This window comes from Musca vetustissima, unplaced genomic scaffold, assembly GCF_032173495.1.
Source record: "Musca vetustissima isolate MV318-11 ecotype Yass unplaced genomic scaffold, APGP_CSIRO_Mvet_v1 utg6369, whole genome shotgun sequence".
Lineage (NCBI taxonomy): Eukaryota > Metazoa > Arthropoda > Insecta > Diptera > Muscidae > Musca > Musca vetustissima.
The window spans coordinates 1,063,855-1,087,646 of record NW_026889093.1 but is presented as its reverse complement, the minus strand read 5'-3'; the positions used below and the strand labels follow the sequence as shown (position 1 = coordinate 1,087,646).

At 35.1% G+C, this 23,792-nt stretch overlaps 1 protein-coding gene across 1 annotated transcript in view; it reads left to right on the top strand.

The window, feature by feature from the left end:
* Positions 1-15,197: 15,197 nt before the first annotated feature.
* LOC133336823 (muscle segmentation homeobox) overlaps positions 15,198-23,792 on the top strand; it is a 30,773-nt gene continuing 22,178 nt past the window's right edge. Inside the window, exons 1-3 of the mRNA XM_061545101.1 lie at positions 15,198-15,226; positions 16,904-17,317; positions 17,369-18,084. Coding sequence (XP_061401085.1) covers positions 15,198-15,226; positions 16,904-17,317; positions 17,369-18,084 — 1,159 coding nt within the window. The remainder of the gene's footprint in view (positions 15,227-16,903; positions 17,318-17,368; positions 18,085-23,792) is intronic.

Here is a 23,792-nt window from a genome sequence, read left to right as displayed (position 1 = left end):
AATTACAACGAATTTAGTTGAAAAACGCGCTTAAGAACCCCAAAATACCGAAAATCGAGGGTGTCTTATATGGGGGCTAACCGCAAAAATGGGCCTATATTTATAATTTTTAGTGAATTCCCAATAAGTACCCATTGTACCAAATTTCAGCAAATTCTGTTTAAAAACACCTTTAAAATCCCCGTTATATGGGGGCTACCAGCAAAGGTGAACCTATATTTATAATTTTTAGTGGAGACATTTGGTACCCAAAAAGAACCAAATCTACCAAATTTCAGCGAATTCGGTTGAAAAGCGAGCCCAAGAACGCCAAAATACCGAAAATTGTTGTGCCCTTATATGGGGGCTACCCGAAAAAATGGACCTATATTAATAATTTTTAGTGAGAAAATTGGTACCCAATAAGAACCCATTGTACCAAATTTCAGCAAATTCTGTTTAAAAACGCCTTTAACCCTTTGACGTATTTCCACGAGTCTGACTCGTGGTACAATTTCTGTGCCTAAATTTATTATCACAAGTCTAACTCGTGGTGTGTAAATTGGACATTTGATATTAATAATTTTCAGCTAATAATGTGAACAAAAAAATTGTTGCAGTTGAGTACAAAGTCTAATGCAAGTTGTGTGCTAACAGTTGGAAGCGAACTTCGTTGCGCTAATTGAAACGCCTTTAAAATCTCCCAAAATACCGTAAATTGGGGGTACCGTTATATGGGGGCTACCAGCAAAGGTGAACCTATATTTATAATTTTTAGTGGAGACATTTGGTACCCAAAAGGAACCCAATGTACCAAAATTCAGCGAATTCGGTTGAAAAGCGCGCTCAAGAACCCCAAAATATCGAAAATTGGACGGTACCCTTATATGGGGGCTATGACTAAACGTGGACCGATATAGCCATCTTCGAACTCGACCTGTCTTCAGACAAAAGAAAGACTCTATGCAAAATTTTGGCGATATATCTCAATTCCTTCAGAAGATAGCGTGATTAAACAGACGGACGGACATGACTAGATCGTCTTAGAATTTTACCCTGATCAAGAATATTTATACTTTATAGGGTCGGAAATTAATATTTCGATGATTTACAAACGGAATGACAAAATTAATATACCCTCCATACTATGGTGGAGGTTATATAAGTATACCCTTAACCAAGTGGAGTGCACTCGACATTCTTTAAATCGGTCGAAACATTTATATGCAACCTATGTTTTTGCATTACGTGGTAGTAGGTTGTTCATGTCCTGAAAAAGCAACCCTTATTTAGTAGGCCATGTGTGTAGGTATTTTTATGTTTATTTGCCGTAATTTAATGAAATATTGTGATTTTTAAAAAAATTATATAGAGTATAGAAATCCACTTATAGGACACCATTGACATCGAAAGGCTTCAATCAGTATAAGTTTATATCATACAGCTAAGATTTTGCTGATCTACTTAGGTTGGTGAATATTTCGAGGTATTGCAGACGGAATGAGGCGAATCCTTTTTCAGAAATTTATATTTGTTTGTGATTCCATCGATCTAATAAAGAAGTACCATCTATCATAACCTCTTCACTGGGTTCTTTGAACCACTGTATCTTTACAATGTACGCATTTTACGAACATGTATGTTTATATCGTATATGTATTTATGTGTTGTTGTTTCAAAAAATGTCACTGTTTCTTTTATTTTTCTTTGACTGCACCAAAAACAAAAATATTAACGAAGTTTTTTTCTTTCGGCTAAAATAAAATGTTATAAAAAAAAAAACAATGGGAATATCCTAAAATGTTTTAAACCAAAAACCGAAAAAACACAGGCACACACCCGACAACAACTACAACAACAGTATAGATAAATAGATGAACATTTTCCGTTTGGTGAATGCATTCGAGCTTGTATTTCTATTTCTTTAGGCGACCCTATAATTTGTCTGTTTGTGCGGTGGGTACATTGTACGTTCGCTCATATACACACATATATAAGTATGTCTGTACATATGTGTGCACACACAATTGTCATGCCACTATTACGAGCTTTTCAGAATAAACTGAAAAAAAAACAGACACAAAACTGCAATAGCAACAACATTGTGCGGCAATGGAATACAACGAACGAAACGAATGACAAATTAAGATGGAATACAAACGAAATGAATAAACGCACCAACAACAGCAGCAGTCCACAAACAGTTACAACAACAACGTCGTCGATGATGATGATGGCGATGACGATGATATGGCCCCCGAGTACACCCACCATTGCTTTAATACCACTGCATCACACAGAACACCCACACACACACGCAACACATCCAAGCGCACATGCATTGCAACAAATAATGGTCTCGTATTGTTTTAAGGATTACATTAAATGCTCTTGCAAAACGTTTTGAGAGTTCCAACCATCCAGCCAAACAGTCAGCCAGTTAGCCAACCATCCATCCATCTATCATTGCCGTCCTTAACGCTGCCGTCGCCATGACATTATCAGAGCAGAATAGAATAGAAAAACGATGATGACTACTCGGTCATTTCATCAACGACTCCGTATTTAATGTACACAAACCTACACACACATACACAACGTTATAGACAGCGCATCAAACATGTCCACTGCGCAAACTCCTGGCATGTTCACAGTGTTCTGTTTTTCCTCTCTTCTGATTGGTTCTTGGTCTCTGAGATGGGTTTAACAATGAGTTAGAAGAGTAAAGTTATAGATATGTTTTTATCAATGCAGTAGAGATGTATTGTACTGTACAAACCAAATGTTATTGAGTACGATTACACGCTGTTCAGTTGCTCTCAAACTGTTTGAGGTGTTATACACAACTGACGTCGCTGTAAGTAAAATGAACGAATTGTGATTCTTTACGAATCATTTTATACAGCCAGAAGTTAATCTCGTAGTATATTCAAAAGCGGATATCATCATATCGGTTCTAATATTGAGTCTGTATAATGGGTCATTTTGAGGATATTTTTATTGTTTTGTTCACCACGAATGTCACAATATTAAAAGTTGAGTGTCAGTAGTAACTACTCACACACAATTTGTAAACACACTCAATGGGGCAGCTATGAACATGTTCAAAGCTGTCTCTGACGAAGGTTTTACATGTGCAGAAGTCGAAATCAGGCCTATACCAAAGAATTATATTGATCTCGATTCAAACTTCGCTGATGAACCATTTTGAAGACTCAATTGCTGTAGAGTGCCACGACCTATAAAATTCCGAAGAGTATATTAGTAGAATTCTATAATAAAAATAATGTAAAATCCTGGAGTTTTTGTAGTGGAAGACAGGGTTTTTTTATATAGCAGGCAAGGAGTACCTAAATACCATTAAAAGAAGGTTTTTTTACCCTATCGTAAAATCGGACTGGGCCGACATATGATACCCTTCACCACTTTGGATATAATGTACATATGTATACACATGCATTTCTGCCACCTATGCAAACGCAATATCGGACAAACACTAGGAGTTTGATGCATCATTTACCTAAAATCGGACGAAAACATATATGTGGGAGCTATATCTCAATCGGAATGGATTTTCACGAAACTTAGAACACATCATTCTAGACTCGATTCAGCACGATATGCTAAATTTCATGCAAATCGAAAGATAGAAGATCATACTGGCATCGAATAGCTACAAACCGACTTATCTATTTATAGGGCGTTATCAAGGCAAACGATTTGAGAGCTCTGTTCTACGTTTGAACTTATTGCAGATGGCGGGGATTTAAACATGCTAATGTAACCCCATTCAAAAGCATTTTCATCTCCTAAGTTCATGTGGATATTTTCATATTACTCGCGTAGACGATTATGGATATCAACCGAACTTCAGTTGCGATTTCAATTGGCAACGCCACAGAAATAAAACTTAACATTATGAATATCGACTTTTCTCAGTTGCTGTCGATAATACTGATTTGACACTTCTGCAACTAGAAATATTATAAACAAAGAAAAAATTGAATAGAATATTTCAGAAAAACTATTTTAAGTGATGAAAAGCTCACTGGGACTATTTCCTGGTGATGAAAGTGATGTGCAAGGCGTATCATCTATTGGAGGGCATTTCGAGATAAATCCCGACGGTCAACAGCAATTCCTCCTCTCTTAAAAGTGTGTGCAGCTCTAAGGTTTTTTTCGGAGGCAATGACTTCAATCTTGGTATGGCTCAATCCACAAAGTCGGTGGTTTTGACCGAAGTTGTCCGGCTAATAGAGGAAAAAACTATGTAAAATTTGGATTGTTTCCAAAATGCTTGGTCAAAACTAAAGTAACTTATTGGCTTTTTCTAATAAGTAAATTTTGATAGTAATCGACAGCATAACAATTATTTTTTATTACAGCAGCACACTTATGACGAATTGAATATGTATGTTTCAGGTTATTGTCATGCTGAGACACACAGTCAACGGGTATATTTTCTTTAGCGAAGGGAACGATAGCATTTTCAACATATTTGTATAAACAATCCGATTTATTACTTTATAAATTTTATAAATAAATCGAACTCCATAAAAATAAAAACAGCCCAATCTATACTTCCCAGTACCCTGCAATACTGTGGCTTGATCCTTTCATTTCTTGACTTACGGTAATTTTGTTCGTGTCTGAGCCTTTAATATTAAAGTTTAATTCATCCGAGAACATAATATGTCTACACTGAGTCTGATCTCATGTAATATGAACTTTTGCGAGAGCCAAATTTGGGTTTCCGATTCTTTTCACAAATAAAAAGGTTTTCTTGATAGTTTCCGGACATGTGAACCTGATATCATTGCTCGTCCACGCTCTGTTCTCGATGTTATATCCAACAATAGCTCTCCCACCAATTTCGTTGAACTCTTGAATGGGTATTTTTTACTGCTATGACAATTTGATGCTCAGTACGAACTTATAGGTTTAAAATATTTCCGATCTGCAACAAAATTTTTATATGGTAATTTTGTTCTCTAGCTGCGTAAATAACTTTGGCTAGCTTTTTCAGTAGACGAAAAAATGTAGATTAGTGAACATTTTTTAGCTGTTTTCGAAGTGCCATTGTAAATGTTTAGAGTAACTTCGGGTAATGTGGACTATGCGTCTAATGTGGACCAGCACCTGCGCTTCGTTTGGATAATGAAGCAAGGGACTTCAAAATACCGCAAATCGGGCGGTACCCATATTCTCAAACATGAACCCATATATTTTTGCATTCATTGTTACCTAAGAGTGCAATAAATTGAAATTTATAACAACCAATTCATAACCAACCTTAAATTACTTATCCTCTTTACCCGCACATACTGGTCCACATTACCCGCCAAGTTATTTTTATTCATAGTTTAGAGTTTTTGAAATATAATGCAGTAACATTTTTATTTACAAATATATATAATGTTTGACCTGGAATATCTTTAGTCAACAAATCTACTATGTTGTGAAAACAATTCGTTTTTATTTTTTACCGTTGTTACGCCCACAATGCCAAAAAAATAAAAATGGTGGTCCACATTACCCGAAGTTACTCTATTTTATTTTATTATTTTTTGCGCAGGAAGAATTCAGTGATCGTTTTATTTCGTTAAACATTTTTTTTTGCATTCCAACAATCATTTCAAACATAACTAATGTAGGGCAAGTACACCAACAGTCGGCACTTTAAGAATTTTCGTTTTTTTAACGTTTCACCATTCCAAGTGCATCTTTTCCACGATATTGAATTTAGGTTCATCTGTTTCGAAATTGTGTTTACTCCCCGATGGAATACAAATTTGTTTAACTAATTTGCATTAAAGTTAATTAAATTGATAATGTTTTCCAATTGTCGGCATGTCATGTTCCAATAGTCGGCATGTCGCATTTTAGTTAAACAAAAATTATATATTTAATCGATTTTTCTGCCATCAGTGTTTTATTAACAAATTTATATAAAACTAGCATACCCGGCAAACGTTGTTTTGCCGTATCAGAAGTGCCTCCTTATCTTTGGTCCATATTTTGCATAGTCTGATTTTAGGTACTTTGAAAGTAGTAACAAATACCCTATACCCTGTAAATTGTCGGTATAGTATCACTTTATGTCCCACATAATTATAGGCAAATGGGTTTCGCCGCTCCTTCAAAAAATGTTTTCATGATTTTCGCGTATTTTTCTCAACAAATTCTTTCATAAAAACCTTCTCACTTCAATTACAGATAACTGAAAGAATTTTTTGGTACTTCTCTGTAAATTGTCGGTATAGTAGGCAAATCGGTCCAGCCGTTTCTTAAAATGTGTTTTCAAGATTTTTGAGTATTTTTCTCAAAATTGTCTTTCATAAAAACCTTCCCGCTTCAATTGCAGATAACTGAAAGAAATTTTTAGTTAAATCGTTTATCCATTCTCATATTGATGAGTTACTATACGTTTTTACATCATTTTTATAAGTAGATTTAAATTAATTTTACTTCAATTTGATAACTTTTTTTTTTTTTTGACTTCCACGGGCTATTGACGAAAACAGGTTATGTATGAATTGGTGTCGGAATACTTAACGTCGATTAAGCACCAAATCTCTAATCGGACTACGAAATTAGCAGTAATTTTCACAATATTATTTATTTGTTTTTATGCCTTATGGGCTTTAATAAATTTTGTAAGTTTGGAACATAAATTATAAACATATTTGAAAATAATCACTGTAAAAAACAATCCAGTCAAAATGTCAAGCCAATTACTTGTAATTTTTATCGGTGTACAATATTTGTCTCTAGCCATTTATATAATTGAAAACAAAAACATATTTTTGTAAAAAATTCTCTTAAAAAAATAATCTATACAAATCAAAATAGGTGTAGATACCAAAATTTAGAAATTATAATTGTAAAAATAAATAACATTTCAGCGCTCATCTGTATGCACAGCAGAGTTGCTTTAGTTTTGTCCAATCAAAAATTGATTTCCTTATCCATACATTATTATTTATTTCAAAATGAATTTTGCATGAATTTTTAAAAGTGAAAAAAATACCTGATTTGAAACTGAAAACACGATATGTTTACTTTTGAAAAAGTTATACGGCATTTATTATCTTTGCAATTCCAGTTGCTTTAGTTTTGGCCACCAGTGTATTTGACAAAGAAAATACGTTAACAACACTGGTGTTCCAGAATTTACAATATGGATACCTTTAAACGACATTTGCATTACACCATTTTGCAGGGTTAACCCACTTTATGAGGATTTATTTGACAAATATGCAATGGAATTGACAATTGAAACCCACTGGGTTAACTAAATCCGGTACTACTGGAATACTGGAATACTGCTCCTATTCACTACAGTCAAGAACTGTTAATGCAAACTAGTAGGGACCCATCAAATTAGTTCATTATATCCAAGGTAAAGCAAAACATAGGGTTAGCAGAAAAAATATATCTATATTCATTTAGAAACTGGTAAGTTTTGTGTTCTTTTTTTGACAATTCTTTATCTGCTTCACTTTTTCTTTAATGAACTTGAAATTTTTAGTAAACGGTAGTGTTAGAGTAAAAATTAAATTTTGTAAGGATTGTGATCGTCCGAATTTCGTATAATTGTAGCAAGTGCGTTATAACCAAATTAAAATGCTTATAAAGAACACCAAACACATTTCCTGTTTCCGAAGTATTAAGATATATTTTTCATAAAAATCTTAACTCTATTGCCAATTACGAACTATGAATTCGGTCTCAACATTCAGCGTATTCGGCAGATTTATATTTTGCTCATAAAATAAAACACATTTCAAAACAAATTTATTAAAAAAATTAAAATAAATTATGCTTTCTTCAAAACACCATTATATATGTATTAAATTCAAATGCCATTAAATTAAAAAAAAGTTTACTTTTCCCCAAAAAAATATATTTTCATTAAAATAACTTTTAACGATTTTCCATTTAAATACTTCAATTCTTTTCGCCAAACTATTGGCCGCCTGGTTGTATGGTTGGTTGACTGACCGTTGTCTGAACGTTAGCACGCTATGCTAATTTAAAGAGAATATAATACTTCTTACACAATTCTATTACTTTCACTGGTGGAAGCGACCAAAACAACAAAATAAAAAAACACCAGCAAAAAAGATTAAATCGAGATGCTGGCAATTTGCAAGTTGAATAACATTCATCTCTCCACCTCCCCAATTGTTTTGCATACAAGACGCACGGGATATAACACCACCTATCTGCCATCTCTTCTTCTACAAAGTTGCAAAGAAGAAGAATATTTAAATTGCAAACATGTGGTGGCTGCTCAGCCTGACTGGCTGGCAGGACAGCCTGATCGAAGAGATTCACACTGTGTATATCTTTGACGTGGTGCTCGTCATCGACATCATCAGCATCATCACCGTCACCGTCAGCTTCACCAGGACCAGCATCAAACAAACGGAAAAAGTGTGTCAGACATTTTATATTAACATTCAATAGTATTTTCCGCTTGTACACAATCTTGTTGTTGTAGTTCGGTTTTTTTTCATAAGCAAAAAAATACGCCAATATGCAGCTCACATACACAAGCGCACGCACACCTACACAAATCTATAAAGGGACACCCTTCGTTTACGTGCTTGCAATGTAGAATACAATTTTGAAATTTCGCTTGTTTACAAGGCACATCGCCAGCAACCTGAACCAGAGTTGCCGTTTTCTACATGTTTGAAGATTTGAAAGTTCTTGTTATGTCACTCCGTCTGCCCATGTTAAATTGTAAACAAAGTGCAGGTCGCATATGTGATCCGAATTGGATGAAATTTGGCACAGCTTATTTTTTCTATCTAAATTGGGAAAAATCGGTTCAGATTTATATATAGTTCCCATATATATTTTGGTCCGATTTAATGTAAATGGTGTACCATAGCCCCTGTATATCTTTCGATTTTTCCGAAATTTGGCATAGCGTACCGAATTCAGTCTAGAATGATGTGTGTTTAATTTCGTGAAAATGGGTTCAGTTTTAAATATAGCTGCTATATATATATATATATATATATAATTTTTTTTTTTTTTTTTTTTTGTCCGATTTAATATAAATGGTGCTCCAAAGTCCCTGTATATATTTCGTTTTGTCACGAAATTTGGTATAGCGTACTGAATTAGGTCTAAAATGGTGTGTGGAAATCGGTTCAGATTTAGATATAGTTAGTTTGAAAAGAGGGGTGGTTTAAAAACCACCACATGTCCATTATGGGACATACACTTAAGCCATAGGAGGCCTGTTGTGCGCTGTAGGAAGGAAAGGTATTTAGATTGGAATTACTCTTAAGTTTTTTGTTTGGTCTCCCTATTCTTCTAGGAATTCTGTGTTTTTTCAGAAGTCCTTTAGTGTTTTCCATTCACACCCCCTTAGGTCATTAAGTTCAGGAATAGTTTCGTTTTTCAAGATTTGGTTTCGGATGAATGCAAAAGCTGGGCAGTGGCATAGTCTTATCCTCATTTGGGTCTCCCCATAAGATTTTTGTGTTTTTTCCAGTCCTCTCGTTATTCCAGAGTGTTTTGTGCGCCTCTTTCGTCCATGACCTCATTTCTAGACGTGAAGCGCTGAAAGGTTTTGCACTGTTCACATCTATGTTGATTAAGTCCGTAGCACGTCTGGCGAGTTGGTTGGCTATCTCGTTTCCTATGACTCCTGAGTGACCCGGTACCCATATTATACGTACAAGACCGTGTCGTGAGAAGTTGTTTATTGTTTTTATGCATTCCAGTACAGTTTTTGATGTAACTGTCTTGGATGTTATTGCATTAATAGCATGTTTACTATCTGTCATGATGTTTATGTTATTATGGCAGGCGAAGTGAGATTTCAGTCCCCGGTTCTTCAATAAAGAGTCCCAGTCCCGTCTTTCACGCTAGCCGGGAGCCATCCGTGTAACAACAGTTCCCCGGAGGCATATGAGCTAGTGTTCCGCTGCTCCATGAGTCTCTGTCCGGTATCAGGATTTCACACAATGTGATTGCTCTTGTTTCAGGTATTCGATCTGACTCAAAGTGGTTAATTGAGTATCCGATCGTAGCCTGTTGTATGTTTTCGTTCGTTCATGGCTTTAAGTCTTAAAGCTGCGATGGCCGCTTCGTATTTTATTTGGATGTCAACTGGGTGTATATACAATATAGTTTCCAGTGCCCTGGTTGGTGTTGTCCGCATTGCCCCGCATATGCCTAGACAACAAGTTCTTTGGACTTTCTGTAATGTTATTACATTACATGTTTTGTCTATTGCTGTCCATCAGACTACAGACGCGTAAGTTAGAATTGGCCTAATAACGCTCTTGTAGATCCAGTGTACCATCTTTGGGTTGAAACCCCATTTAGAGCCCACGGCTCTTCTACAGAAAGACCAGCATCTATGGGCCTTTTCGACCCGTTGATGTATGTGGTCTTTCCATCTAAGTTTTCTATCTAGGATGACACCTAGATATTTGACTTTATTTGACATTGCTATCACTTTGTTTTGTCCTATTTTTGTCTTTCTAGTGAAGAGACATATTTCCGTTTTGTCCGGATTTACGTCTAGACCCCTCGGCTTCACCCAATTAAAGGCGATGTTTAACGCCGTTTCAGCCTTCCTGCATAGTAAGTTAGGGTTCCTTCCCCTTAGAAGTATTATAACGTCGTCTGCATAACAGACTGGTTCAAAACCATCTTCGGTTAAGTTCCTTAAGAGACTACTGATAGTGGTGACCCACAGGAGTGGTGACAGTATCCCTCCTTGCGGTGTCCCTTGTCCTACTTTGTCCCTGATAGTTATGTCTTGTAGGCTACAGTTTATCCATCTATTCCTTAGCATATGGTTGACCCAGTCTATAATTGCCTGGTCAACACTAAAGGCTTCTAAGGATTGGATAAGTGTTTCGGTGCTGACATTATTAAAGGCTCCTTCGATGTCAATGCAGACTGCTAAAGTGTACATTTTCTTATCGAAAGTTCCTTCGATGTGGTGTACTACCTCATGTAGAGCGGTTTCCACTGATCTCCCCTTTACGTACGCATGTTGTTTATATTTCAGCGTGTCATTGGGGATGCTGCTCTTTATCATGGTGTCGATTGTTCGTTCCATGGTTTTGAGTAGAAATGAAGTAAGGCTAATTGGCCTATAGGCTTTTGGTGTTGCGTAGTTTGCCTTGCCGAGCTTTTGGTGTGTACGCAAACATTATACATGCATTAAAGAGTGCCGCTAAATATGGTGATATATAGTCGACCTTTTTTTGTAAAAGAGCAGGGAAGACGTTGTCTGGCCCTTCCGCTTTATGTGGTGAGAAGCTCTTTATAGCATCTCGTACCATTGATTCATCAATCTTAGGTTCCACAGATCTTGTTTCCCTTGCTACCGTAGCGTCATCACTTATGGATGGGTTCGGTGGGAAGTGAGCGTTCATCAGAAGCCTTATTGTTTCTTCAGTTGTTTCTATCCTGTTGCCCTCACTGTCTACCATCGTTTCGGCTTGAGTGTGGGTTTTTGACAGAAACTGTTTTATTTTTGAGACGTCTTTTACGCTATCGACCTGTTCACAGAAGGTTTTCCAGGAGTTGCGTTTGGCGGTTCTTGTCATTTTGTTGTATTCTTTCTGCTTATCGTGGAAGTTGTCCCAGTATACTGTAGATTTCTTGCGGCGTGCTCTATTGTAAAGTTTTCGGACCTCTTTCCCTTTATTTCGAATCTCCCCGGTCATCCAGGGTTTTTCGAAGGCAGATTTCCTTTCTCGAAGAGGACAACTTTCTTCGAAAGACTTTACTATTGCTTCCGCTAAGTTATTGACATTTTTGTCTATATCGTCAGTGCTTAGGCTGTCATAGTTATGTTGCCCTAGCCAGATATAGTTCCCATATATATTTTCGTCCGATTTAATGTAAATGGTGCACCAAAAACCCTATATATCTTTCAATTTGCACGAAATTTGGCATGACATACTGAATTAAGTCTAGAATGAAGTGTGTTAAGTTTCATGAAAATCGGATCAGATTTTTATAGCTCCCATATATATTTTCGTCCGATTTAATGTAAATGGTGTATTAAAATCCATATATATCTTTTGTTTTGCACGAAATTTGGCATAGCGTACTGAATTAGGTCTAGAATGATATATCTTAGATTTTGTGAAAATCGGTTCAGATTTAAATATAGCGACTGGAAAAACATAGCAAATTTTTCGTGGCGTTACAATTTTTTGAGGCCACACAACAAGTTCTGTAAGGATAATAACATGCAATTCGGGTTTTAAATGTGCTCACGATCTGTTCAAAACTTTTATAATCTACATCATGAGTTGGATCTTTGTATAGAGGCCATATCGAAACACGGACCCAGGAGGATTCTTATCTTGTTAAACACGCTATCTATTTTGCTTTTATCATCTCAATCGTAACAAAAAGCTTTCCTTTTATCCGTGTCTTCAGTTTTGGGAAGAGCAAAGAGGCAGCGAAGTCCATGTCCGGTGTATTCGGTATTCACGCACAAGCATAATTGTGTGGGTTGGTGTGTATCGTGATGCAAAATATATGATTGATTTTCCACAAATATGAGAGGTAGTATTTCTTATTGACGAATTTGTGACAAGAAATCAAGATGCACCACGACATTGAAGTCGATGAAATCTTTTACATTTAATCCAACTGGACGTGCCTATTCTGGATATCTTGTCGACCTTGCTTAAACGGTCATATTTTGATAATTTGTATTTATATCGAACTTATTGCGAAATTGCATCTGGGAAGTAAATTTCAACGTATCAAGATTCGATCTTTGTCATCACATCAGAACAGATTTTTCTTGTAGTGACTTTTATTCCATACAACCTTCAGTAGTTACTTCCTTGCTATACAAATGTTTTCAAGCAAAGTTCGGAAGTTAAGTAGATAAATGTAAACGCTAAGCTGTCAAACGACATTTGAGATTGCCTAGGAACTAGCGTTCAATTGAGAATAGTACCTAAATAAGAAAAGTGTCTGTTGGGATTGCCGAATGGTTTAATATTTTTATTGCGATGTATCAACGTGGACGAGGTATGGACAGATGACAGCTCATTTCAAGTAGAATACACCTTTTTCAAATGTTAATCAAAACATTTCAATTGCAATTCGAGAATTTCATTTGTAATTCGAAAACTCAATTTGCACTTCATAACATTTCACTTGTAATTCGAGTATGTAATTTGAAATTCACAACGTTTCATTAGTAATTTTAAACTTTTCGTATGAAATTCAAAAAATTCCATTTGAAATTTATAAAATTTCATTTGTAATTCGAATATTTTCATTTGAATTTCGTAGAGTTTCATTTGAAATTCAAAGAAATCCATTTGATATTCAAAGAATCCAATTTAAAATTCATAATATTTCACTTGTAATTCATACAATTTCAGTTGTAATTTATAACAATTCATTTCAAATTCATACATATTCCTTGTGTGTTACCAATAATATTTTTCGAATTTAAAATTTAATGTTATGAAAAACAAATGAAGTGTTATGTATTTCAAATGAAATTTTAAGAATTTCAAATGGAATTATTTAAATTTCAAATGGAATTTTATTAATTTCAAGTGGAATTTTATACATTTCAGATGCAATACTTAGAATTTCAAATGGAAGTTTATTAATTTCAAATGAATTCTATGAATTTCGAAAGGTATTCTATGAATTACAAATGAAGTTCTCGAATTTCTACCGATATGTTATCAGCTACAAATGGAATTCTCGAATTACAAATTGTTTGTTGTGGATTACAAATGGAATTCTCGAATTACATTTCATATCTTTTGAAGAACATGTAAAAAAGGTGTAGTAATAACTACCTTGGCCAATATTAAACACCATAACACGATAGGTTATAAACACATTAACATGATAGGTATTTACCGAATTTGGAAGACCCATATCTCAGGAAGTATAGACTTTTTTAATTTAAACCCACATCGCATTTGAGAACTTTAAAGGGCTCTCCGCGGATATTTTAAGTATCACATCTCAGGAAATATGGACTTCTTCCATAAAAAGTTACATTTTTGTAATCAAAACTTCAACTGTTTTAAGTTTAAATTAATTGAAAAAAACATGAGAAATACAAGGACCCTGGCGAACTTTGAACCATATACAGTGATGGTCACGTAATTAAAACATTTTCTATGGCAAAATTGGCAACCATTTGTACAGTACACCTACATTCGGAAAATCACACTTAATATAGGAAATAAAAGTCCGGACTAAGTACTAGAATTAGTAGAAAACAATAAATTCTTCTTATAATAAATAAATATTTGAAATAAAAACTTAAAAAATTGGAATAAACCTAAAGAAACGATTCGGTTTCGATAGCCTTGATTGAAGAAGGTCGGCATATGTTTGCAGTATGTGAGGAAATTTCGATTAATATTGACATTTATAATATCAAATCGATTGTTCGAGTAGTACAGAATATATTTTATCAAACAATAGACCAGTCACACTAGCGTGAGTGACAGCTCTTTTGTGGCTAAACTCCTAAAGATCTACAAAAAAGTATTAAGGATAATTAAAAAAATGTAATTGTTTTTGATTTATTTAACATTTAAAGTTTGAATTTGCCTCTGAAAGTCATGTGACTGCAGAAGTGTCCATATTGTAAACATTCCAAAACGATCCGCGACCCGGTCTTTACATGGACTTCAGCCGACTGTTTAATGTAAAATAACGAATAAGAACGTCGTTCAAATACAAATTTAACTTTGACATTCCTTTATAAATTGAAATTTCGTCCAATGTATACCTGACATCTTCGTATGTTTCAGCCATTCACTTTATATTTGTTCTCTTTAAAAAATTGTATATTCATAACCCTACAAAATGCCTTTGGTTTAAACTATCTTTAATACCATTCAATATAATTTATTATTACTTATATTTATAGATTAAATCATAAAGCGGCAACACTGTTTGGCATACATACACACATACCAAGCACCTACATGTGACTCCCAGAAAAAAAAAAGAAAACAAAAACAACAATCATAATGTTGAACAACCATTAAAAAACCCAGAGAAATCAATCATTTGTTTTGGTCATGCTTTACGAAGAGACAAGTGTAAGGCAGCAGCAACAACAACAACACGTACAATAGCAACAACAAAATAATAACTGGGCAAACATAGTTGTTGTAATAGAATCCCATGCAGTAGCATAACAACACAACATTGTCGACATTATGGAGTTGCGAGAGTGGGATAATATAATGTGAGTGTTTGTGAGAAAGAGAGAGATAGATATCAATTTGGGGTGTGTTTTTTTGTGAGTTAGAGAAGTCGAAATTGCAATTGGACAGTTGTGTGTGTGCTAGAAAAAGAAAACAATATTCGATTGTGTAGAATGCCAAGTAAAACCGATTACTTGGTAACCATTTGTAAGGATTTTTAATGGGGAGTTTTGTGAAATGTATTTGTCTCTTTTGTTCCTGCATAAAGGAGCAATAAAAGAAATAAAAGCTAATACCAACCATGCTTGTGTATGCAAGGGATGCTAAGGATGTTAACATCCTCCACCTTCCTGTCCTGCCGTACACACAAAAAACGCCTAACTAAATGAAATGATGATGATAACCATAAGCAAATCCGGTCGTACTTTTACCAACCCCACCACTACCACACATTAGTCAAAAACCGTTAACCGTCGCTGTTGACGTCAGCGTCTCTCTGCCAACGTCAACGCTTTCGTTGAGACATTTAGGTTTTCATGATCCTTAATTTCGTTATGATTTATATCAATGCTCTCCACACTTGGCCTGCATATCATTTCAAATCAGAACGCGAACACGCGTGTTAATACACCGACAACGACATAAACTCACGTTTTGAAAATATTTATTGTGAATTTCATTTTTGATTTTGTTGCGAAAGAAAAAATTCGAAAATTAATTAAATTATTTAAGACGACTCTAAGCAGAGCATTTTAAATTTTGAAAGTTATGACCAGTTGAAAAGAGTTTAACCCAGTATTGTTTGAAGAATACAGTTTGTTGTTGGATTCTGTTAGGAATCCTGACGCCGACGTTGACGTACTCGTGTATCCAATTTTCTTTTTTTTCTCCGCAAAGCACACGTTGTCGTTGCCATCGTTTGGGCCACGTCCGAAGTTGGCATATGTTGAACTTTGTATAGCTCTGTGTATTCGCGTATGTATGTGTGTGTACGCGCGTGTTTTTGTAACTTTCTGTGTATATGTCGGTCTGTCGGCAAGTGTGTGTGTGGCTTGGTACTATTCCGAATATTCCTTTGCCGCAGTCTATCATCATTAGTTGACGCTGGATCGAGTTAAATGAAAAACGCAAATTTCATTATTCGCCAAACAGTCGTCGGTGTCATCGTATTTATTACTATTATTATTGTTGTTGGAGTTTTCCTTTATTAAAATTAACTCACAAGCCAAAGTTAAGTCAAGTCAAGCAGCTATCCAGCCAACCAGCCAGCCAAGTAGTCTCACTTTTCTATACACCTTTGAAATCGGATTTTGTTTTCTTTTTCCTGTGGACCGACTCATCATCATTCATAGGCACGCGTCGCAACAAATTTCCTAACGATTTTAGACAAAACCAAAAAAATCAGGGTCCCAAAAGTTGGTCGGTCGTTCGGTTGATACGACGTGCATTGAACGGAAATCTAATTTTCAAATATTCTATTGTAAACATTAGAAAGTACCGTTAATTAAACATAAACGAAGGCAAACAAACCGGATGTAAACATTGAATAGTGTTGGAATTTGTAAACTAATTTAAAGAAGAATAAAAGAAAAGTGAAAATAAAAAAAAACACAAAACATAAAGAAGAATTACTCAAAGTGTAAAAAACAAGTATTAGAAAACAACATTTAACCTCACTTTTTGCCAACTAATAAAAAAACAAAGAGAAAAATAAACAGCACTACAACGAAACCTCCCACACCGCTGCACCTAACCTCAACTATTAACGATCTGAACGCGGAAAGTGTTAAATTCTTCCCATTGGATTATCCTGGTGATTTCTTCAAAACGTATATCGATTCGAGATTCTACGCCGGCCACAAATTGGATTTCAAACAACAAAATTGTGCCGGCGGCCCGGGTTCTGGTGGTGGAGTCGTCGGCAATAACAACAATAGCCATCCAACAGCGGCGGCCTCGGCTCATTTGTCCGCCTCGGCGTCGGCACCGTTACACGGTTTAGCGGCTCACACGGCGGGCCATCAATCGCATCATTCCCTGCTAAATTCACATCACGCACTACAGCAACACCAGCAGCAGCAACAACAACAGCAGCAGCAACATCAAACAACACCATCACCTTCCATACAATCGCAACAACAACATCAACAGCAGCAGCAACAACAACAACAATTGCATTCCAGTAACTCTGCACCCAATAATCCAACATCTTTAGGTCCCCTAAATTCCTCGTCCATTAACACCAACGGTAATCCATCCGGAACCGGTACTAGTTCACCATCAACGGCCGGTATTCACCCTACTCAGGATACCCATTCCTCGTCATCGGTACCGCCCGTTGCTACCTCGCTCAGTGCTCCCTCCCTACCCCATATAGCACCCACTTCACTTGGTCTCAGTCCCCAATCCTCAGCGGATTCTCAACAATTTAACATCTTTCCTGCCATTTTTAGTCGCCAGCTGAACTTTTCCGCGGCGGCTGGGGGTTGTGGTCAAAGTAAACTAACCATGGATGAACTGCGGCCGAATCTAGTTGGTGGCCTTTTGGGCCTACAGCAGGGTCTACTCGAGGATCATGCCGCCAGTATGCAGCACGCTGGCTCTGTACCCCAAGACACCAAGTTTATGTCATTTCAAGATAATCGCCTCATGGGCATTGGTTCCTCACACGAAAATCGCCTTTTGGGACTTAGCTCGTCGGTGCAAGACAGTCGCTCACCTGCCGCCATCACCTCCATGGACAAAAATCCGCTCAATCATCAGCGAAAATGCAGCAGCACACCCGAGGATTTTAGTTCATTGTATTCGGGATTACCCACACCTGGTATTGATTCGTCGTCGCATCATCACACACCCGCTCATACGCCGCCAACGAGGCTATCGGATCATACGATATCTGGTAATTATGCTTATTCATCATTTATTTTTGTCTTTTTTTCGTATTGTTCCATTAATACTTTCATTTGTCGAAGAAATTTGTCAAAATGACCATCATCGTCATTTCCATCGGGAAGAGCAGCTTCTGTTTTTGCTTCCCTAAAATCGATAATCCGTTCAGGGGTTTAATGTCAATAGTTGTCATTCATTGTGGTTAACACTTTATGCCAAAGACCATATGTACATCCATTCATCCATTCATCCATTCATCTATCCATCCATCCATCCCTCCATTCATTCATTCCTTGTCTGAAGTGAGAAGCGTGCGTCTGTTTGTTTATCCTTAATAAAGTGGGCACACGCTTCACCCGGATTATGGCGAGTGCCAATATTTAGATGACTTCTTTTGTTGTTGTTGATCATTTGTGTCGATTGTGTGTTGACATTTGACACTTAATTGTTTTGACGCCAACAACATAGGAAAAAAGGTGTTAAATGTTTGTTTGCCAACTGTTCCGGGGCATGAAACCCAAATAGTAAATGCTGGGTTATTCCATGGTTGACAATTAATTTTGCAGTTTTTTTTAATGTGGGGGTTTTTAGGCTTGTGGCCCATTATAATATTTCTCTGGATAATATCAACGTAAACCCGATTACAGTAGTTAAGTAGTTTGGAGAAACAAATTTCTTGACAGTTGCTTTATATCAATGAAATGATGCTCGGAATGGGTATATAAGAAGTCAGGATAAATTTTCACTATGGCTTTGATAAAATCAGATAGATCGATTATAGCTTGCATTCTTACAACATTTGACTCTATTATCAAGTTTCATTTGATCTGATAATAAAAATTATGGTTCCCAACCTCCATCAGTGTTACATCTCAAAGAGAAAGTACAATACTCTTCCCAATCTGTGCACATATAATTTTATTCACTATTTCGGATACCTCTATCTGCAAATTGTCAAAGTTATTAAATCGAAGAAAATATTCGTGTTGATTCACACTTTATAATTTTATAACAGCTTGACATAAAATTCGACGCGCCTTACAAACATAAGTCCTCTATAATAGGAAAATGTAAAATGCGTAAATCATATTCATATTTTTTATTAACTATTACATATTTTGTTCTTTTTTTATAAATTTCCAAAATTAAATTAAAAATTCAACTTCCCCCTTGTAAGTTCGGTGTATTTCGGAAACATCCCCAAGAAAACATTAGTTATACTTGTGTAATGAAAAATTATTGTTCGAAAATCTCTTTGGAAAATTTAAAATGAAAATGATTGAAAAATTAAATTAAAAAAATTAAACTTCATAATTCTCAATTATGCAAAGGAAATGTGTTTTCGTGCCCACTCCTGTTTAAAATCATCATTTTCCCATACCAATATTGCACATATAATGCTCACATAATTTGGGATTTTAAATATTAGACACACGCTTAGAATCCATGACCTGGTCTTTATGTTGTGAATTTTAGATGTGTTTCAGGAAGACATTAGATTTGGCGGTGACCGCATTGTACATTCTTGCAGGTTCTGGAACAGGCATTTTATCTACACATAAATTCGTTTGCAGTATCGATAATGTTATTCGGTAAAAATTTAGACAATTTTTCTATAAACTTTCGAATAACTTTTTATTAAAATTTAAAAAAAAATAAAAATATTTGTCGATAACTCGGGTTTTACACATGCAACATTTGTAAGCAACTCTACTGAGTTCTTAGGAGAGAGATGTTAGAAAAGTGACAAGGGAGAAGAAATTTAAAGAAGAATTGAAAAGAGCAGCAGCAGAGTTTAAAAGAGTTGCATGTGTAAACCCCGAAGTTTACTTCTTTCAAAGGGGACAACTTTCTTCGAAAGATTTCCGAAATACCAATAAAAATCTCGTTTCTGTAAAATTTGAAACGAATGAATTACTATCACACTTTTGTACATATCGACGCCTCCGAACCATAGTATGCTAAGTCGACTTAGCATGTTTTAAAGTGCTTTACGTTTTTAGATACTACGGTCCTTAATTTAATTTCACTGAAATTTTAGTAATCATCGGCCAATCCAAAGCAAAGTTATAAGCAAAAATGTACTTAGCATGGCACGTACGATTAAAGAAACTTCCATACTTTGAAAGCTTCTACTGAAAAACTCACTTTTCAGGCTTAGCATATCGGACGCGTCGATATATAGAAATCTTATTAAATTCGAAACACAAATAAATTACATATATTTTGAAAATCCGTGGCATAATTATACAAGGTATTCTCATTTGAGAATTTTATAATGGCAACCCTTTTTAATTTCAATTTTTTTTGAAAAATAAATTCCATAAAATTTTGTGTATGTCGTTTGGCATATTTTCCACAAAATAATTTATATTTTCTAAAGCTGCATATTGTTCTCCAGATGTACAATTTGGGTTTTACAACTTGTATTTTTAGGTTTGAAAAATATATTAATAAACATATGAAAATATTAGTAAACATAAATAATTTTGCTATTTTGTACCACTAAACACATGCTATCCGTACACTTCGAAAGAAGGGGTTTTCATTTAAATTTTGAAAACTGAATGTTGTCAATAGTAAATTTATGAAAAAAATGGAAACGTATGACTGCATGAGACTACCTCCTAATATGAAATACAATTTTGAAGTAATTTTAGTAAATTAGTTATTTACTTAAATGGCGCCCAACATATGCGTTATAATATTTTTGGCATGATAAATACTTTATTTTAATATCGAGTGTGGAAGAACTCGGCTAGTGTTAGTCGAAATTCCCTTTATAGTTCTAATGTCATTTATTTATACTTTTTTGATGTAGAAAATTCAATTTGAAAAAATATGTTATTATTAGCAGTTTTTTAATAAAAAGGACATTAAACGACATGTACATTAGAAATTTTTACAGGGTTAACCAAGTTTATGAGGATTTATTTGGTAGAAATTTAATTTAATTACTTCGTTCCGAATTTAACATAAATAGGTGGCAAACTGGCCGATTTATTGTTTTAGCATCAAACGACGTCAAGAGTGATTCTTAAACTTTTAACGCGGTTTTCTTGAAACAGTGTTTTTACGAATGGCAGCACGATAACTCAACAACTAATAATCCAAACCGATCTAAAATTTGCAAGATCTTCCTTCTAAAAATAGAGGATTTTCCACAAATCGAATTTCATTTGTCCGCCAATTTGTTAAGTTTTTGTACTAAGTTTAAAATTCCTGTTCATACCGGAGCCAGGGATGTACTCTTTCGAAACACATAGGATTTTTGAATTCTGATTTTTTAGTGGTCGTAAATCAGGCCCGCCGTCGAAAAGCAGGACTTTTGATTAACTGCAAATCAACTACCATACAATCAAAAAAATTTCGCCAATTAATTTTCTTAATTTTTAAGACTTTAAATACATACACTGGTGCCAAAACTAAAGCAACTTAAATTGCAAACTGAATAAATGGCCAATTTTTAAGTGATTATTTATACTCTTTCGAGTCGAGCTTAATGATCTAAGTTTTGCAATGAAAAGGAAATGACCTGTAACTTTTTTGAAAATGAAGTTATAGTGAAAGTTTTTTTCAGTAATAAATAGGAAATATTCTATGGAAAACTAAATTTACCCAATTTTTGCTTGGTCGTTGGTAATCGATAGCATAACCATTATTTTGCATTACGCACACATACACACATACAGTAAAAAACATTTTCAACCCAGTAAGGAAAGTAGTTAAGTCGGACTGGGCTACTATATGATACCCTTCACCACTTCGGGTATATTGCGCATATGTATCCTTACAATTGCATGTTAATGTACCCTCAAAGGAACATACGCATATCTTTCTGCAGCCTATGATAAATTTAATTTCATTCGGGCAGATTTAGAGTCGTCTGCGTACCATGGGACAAATTTCTGGAAAACATTTTGTAGCAAAATTGATACACGCTATTCGGTAAGCCGCACTGTTAAAAATTTAATTTCAATCAGACACCTGTTCGAAATACAAGCTATGGCTGGATCTGCAACAATTTCAACGAAACCCAATAACGTCATTCAAGTTTCAATTTGATACATTGTTCAAAATTTCGTTTTACTCGGTCAAACATTAGGAGTTTGGAGCGCCATTTATGTAAAACCGGATGAATATATACAAATATGTGGGAGCTATATAGAAATCGGAACCGATCCTAAACTTACCACAAATCATTCTTGACCCAATTCCTTACTCTGTGTAAATTTTGTGCAAATCGAAGGATATATAGGGACTTTGGTGCACTATTTACGTGAAATCGGACGAATATATATATATGGGAGCTATATCTAAATCTGAACTGATTTTCACAAAACTTAATACACACCTCACGGTAAATAGTGCACGGCCTTTGTGACTGCAATTTGGCTATTCGGGTTCCTAGAGGTTTAAATAGACCCTTCCATGGTTTGGCATAGCTCCAATGTAAAGGTCACGCTTCATTTTCGTTATTTTGAAAGTTTTAGCCGAATATTCCCAAAGAAGAATCTGTAATTTGGTATTCAGGGCTTGGGCGTTGTTACTTCTTCTTAAAAAATGTTCAATACAGGTAAATTTGTTTAGTAGTCCCCAAATAAAAACTCCGCTTTATTGTAAGTATGTTGAAGTCTATAGACCAGTTGTCTGTAAAATTGGTATTGGTTGTTTATAATTTGGCATTCAATTTTCATAAAACAAAAATTAACTTATTACAAATCTTCAAAATCTATAACAACCAGTCCGAAGTTAACATTCCTGGTAACCCTCTTAATATTTTGGATACAGGAAGAGTTTTAGTAAAAATTTAAAGCAAACTGCAAATTGCGAATCTGGAACCGCGACATAATTTTTCATCTGTTTTGTTACATGTTTTTAAAAACTATTATATTTTCTTATTGGGCGCCACGAATCTCAAAATGTTATTTGAGAGGAAAAATTCGTAATATTCTTTTGTAAGAAATGATTCAGTAAATTATAGAAACATTTTTGTTTCTATTAAGAAAAATGGCGCCCAAATGTATGAAATTAAATCTTGTCAATGTTCCTGAGATGACGAGATGAATGCTTTAATATCTTAAGTGTAATGGCGCCCAATATTTTTATGTTTATTATTATTCCACTTCCTTCCCGAATTGTGGTATTTACATTAATTATAAAACTGATCTCTTTTCTCATCATCAACAAATTCCCTTGAATAATAACGGTGAAAATTATTTTTGGCAAATAATTTAAATGATTTACTCGTTATAGCAGACACCTTGTCTTGTACGCCTGTCAAGGTCAAAAGTACCCCTGCATTTTAATTGGGCTAAAAATTTTACCTCGATTAATGAAAATATTTGCATAAATTATCCCAAAACATTTCATGGAATCCAGTTACGAATATTCATGTGACCTACACGAACCAAAAGATAGATCTATGTGCAAATTGATTGTCTGCTAGTTTTCGTCAGCAGTCAGCCTTTATCAGCTTTTCATTCATGGCAGCATCTTTGATAAAAAAAGGAAAATATAACAACCTGTGCGCAGGACAAATGTTGTGGTGTTCTTGTTGTTGGCTCCTTGGGTCGTTAATATTCCAGACAAAAGCAAATGGAGAAGGAAAATGTGGAAGGCCAAAAGAAAAAAAATGAGTATAACAACGGAAAATATATGATGACGGTACGGTGGCTGGCTGGCTGCGTACCAAATATTAAATAGTGAAAATCGCCA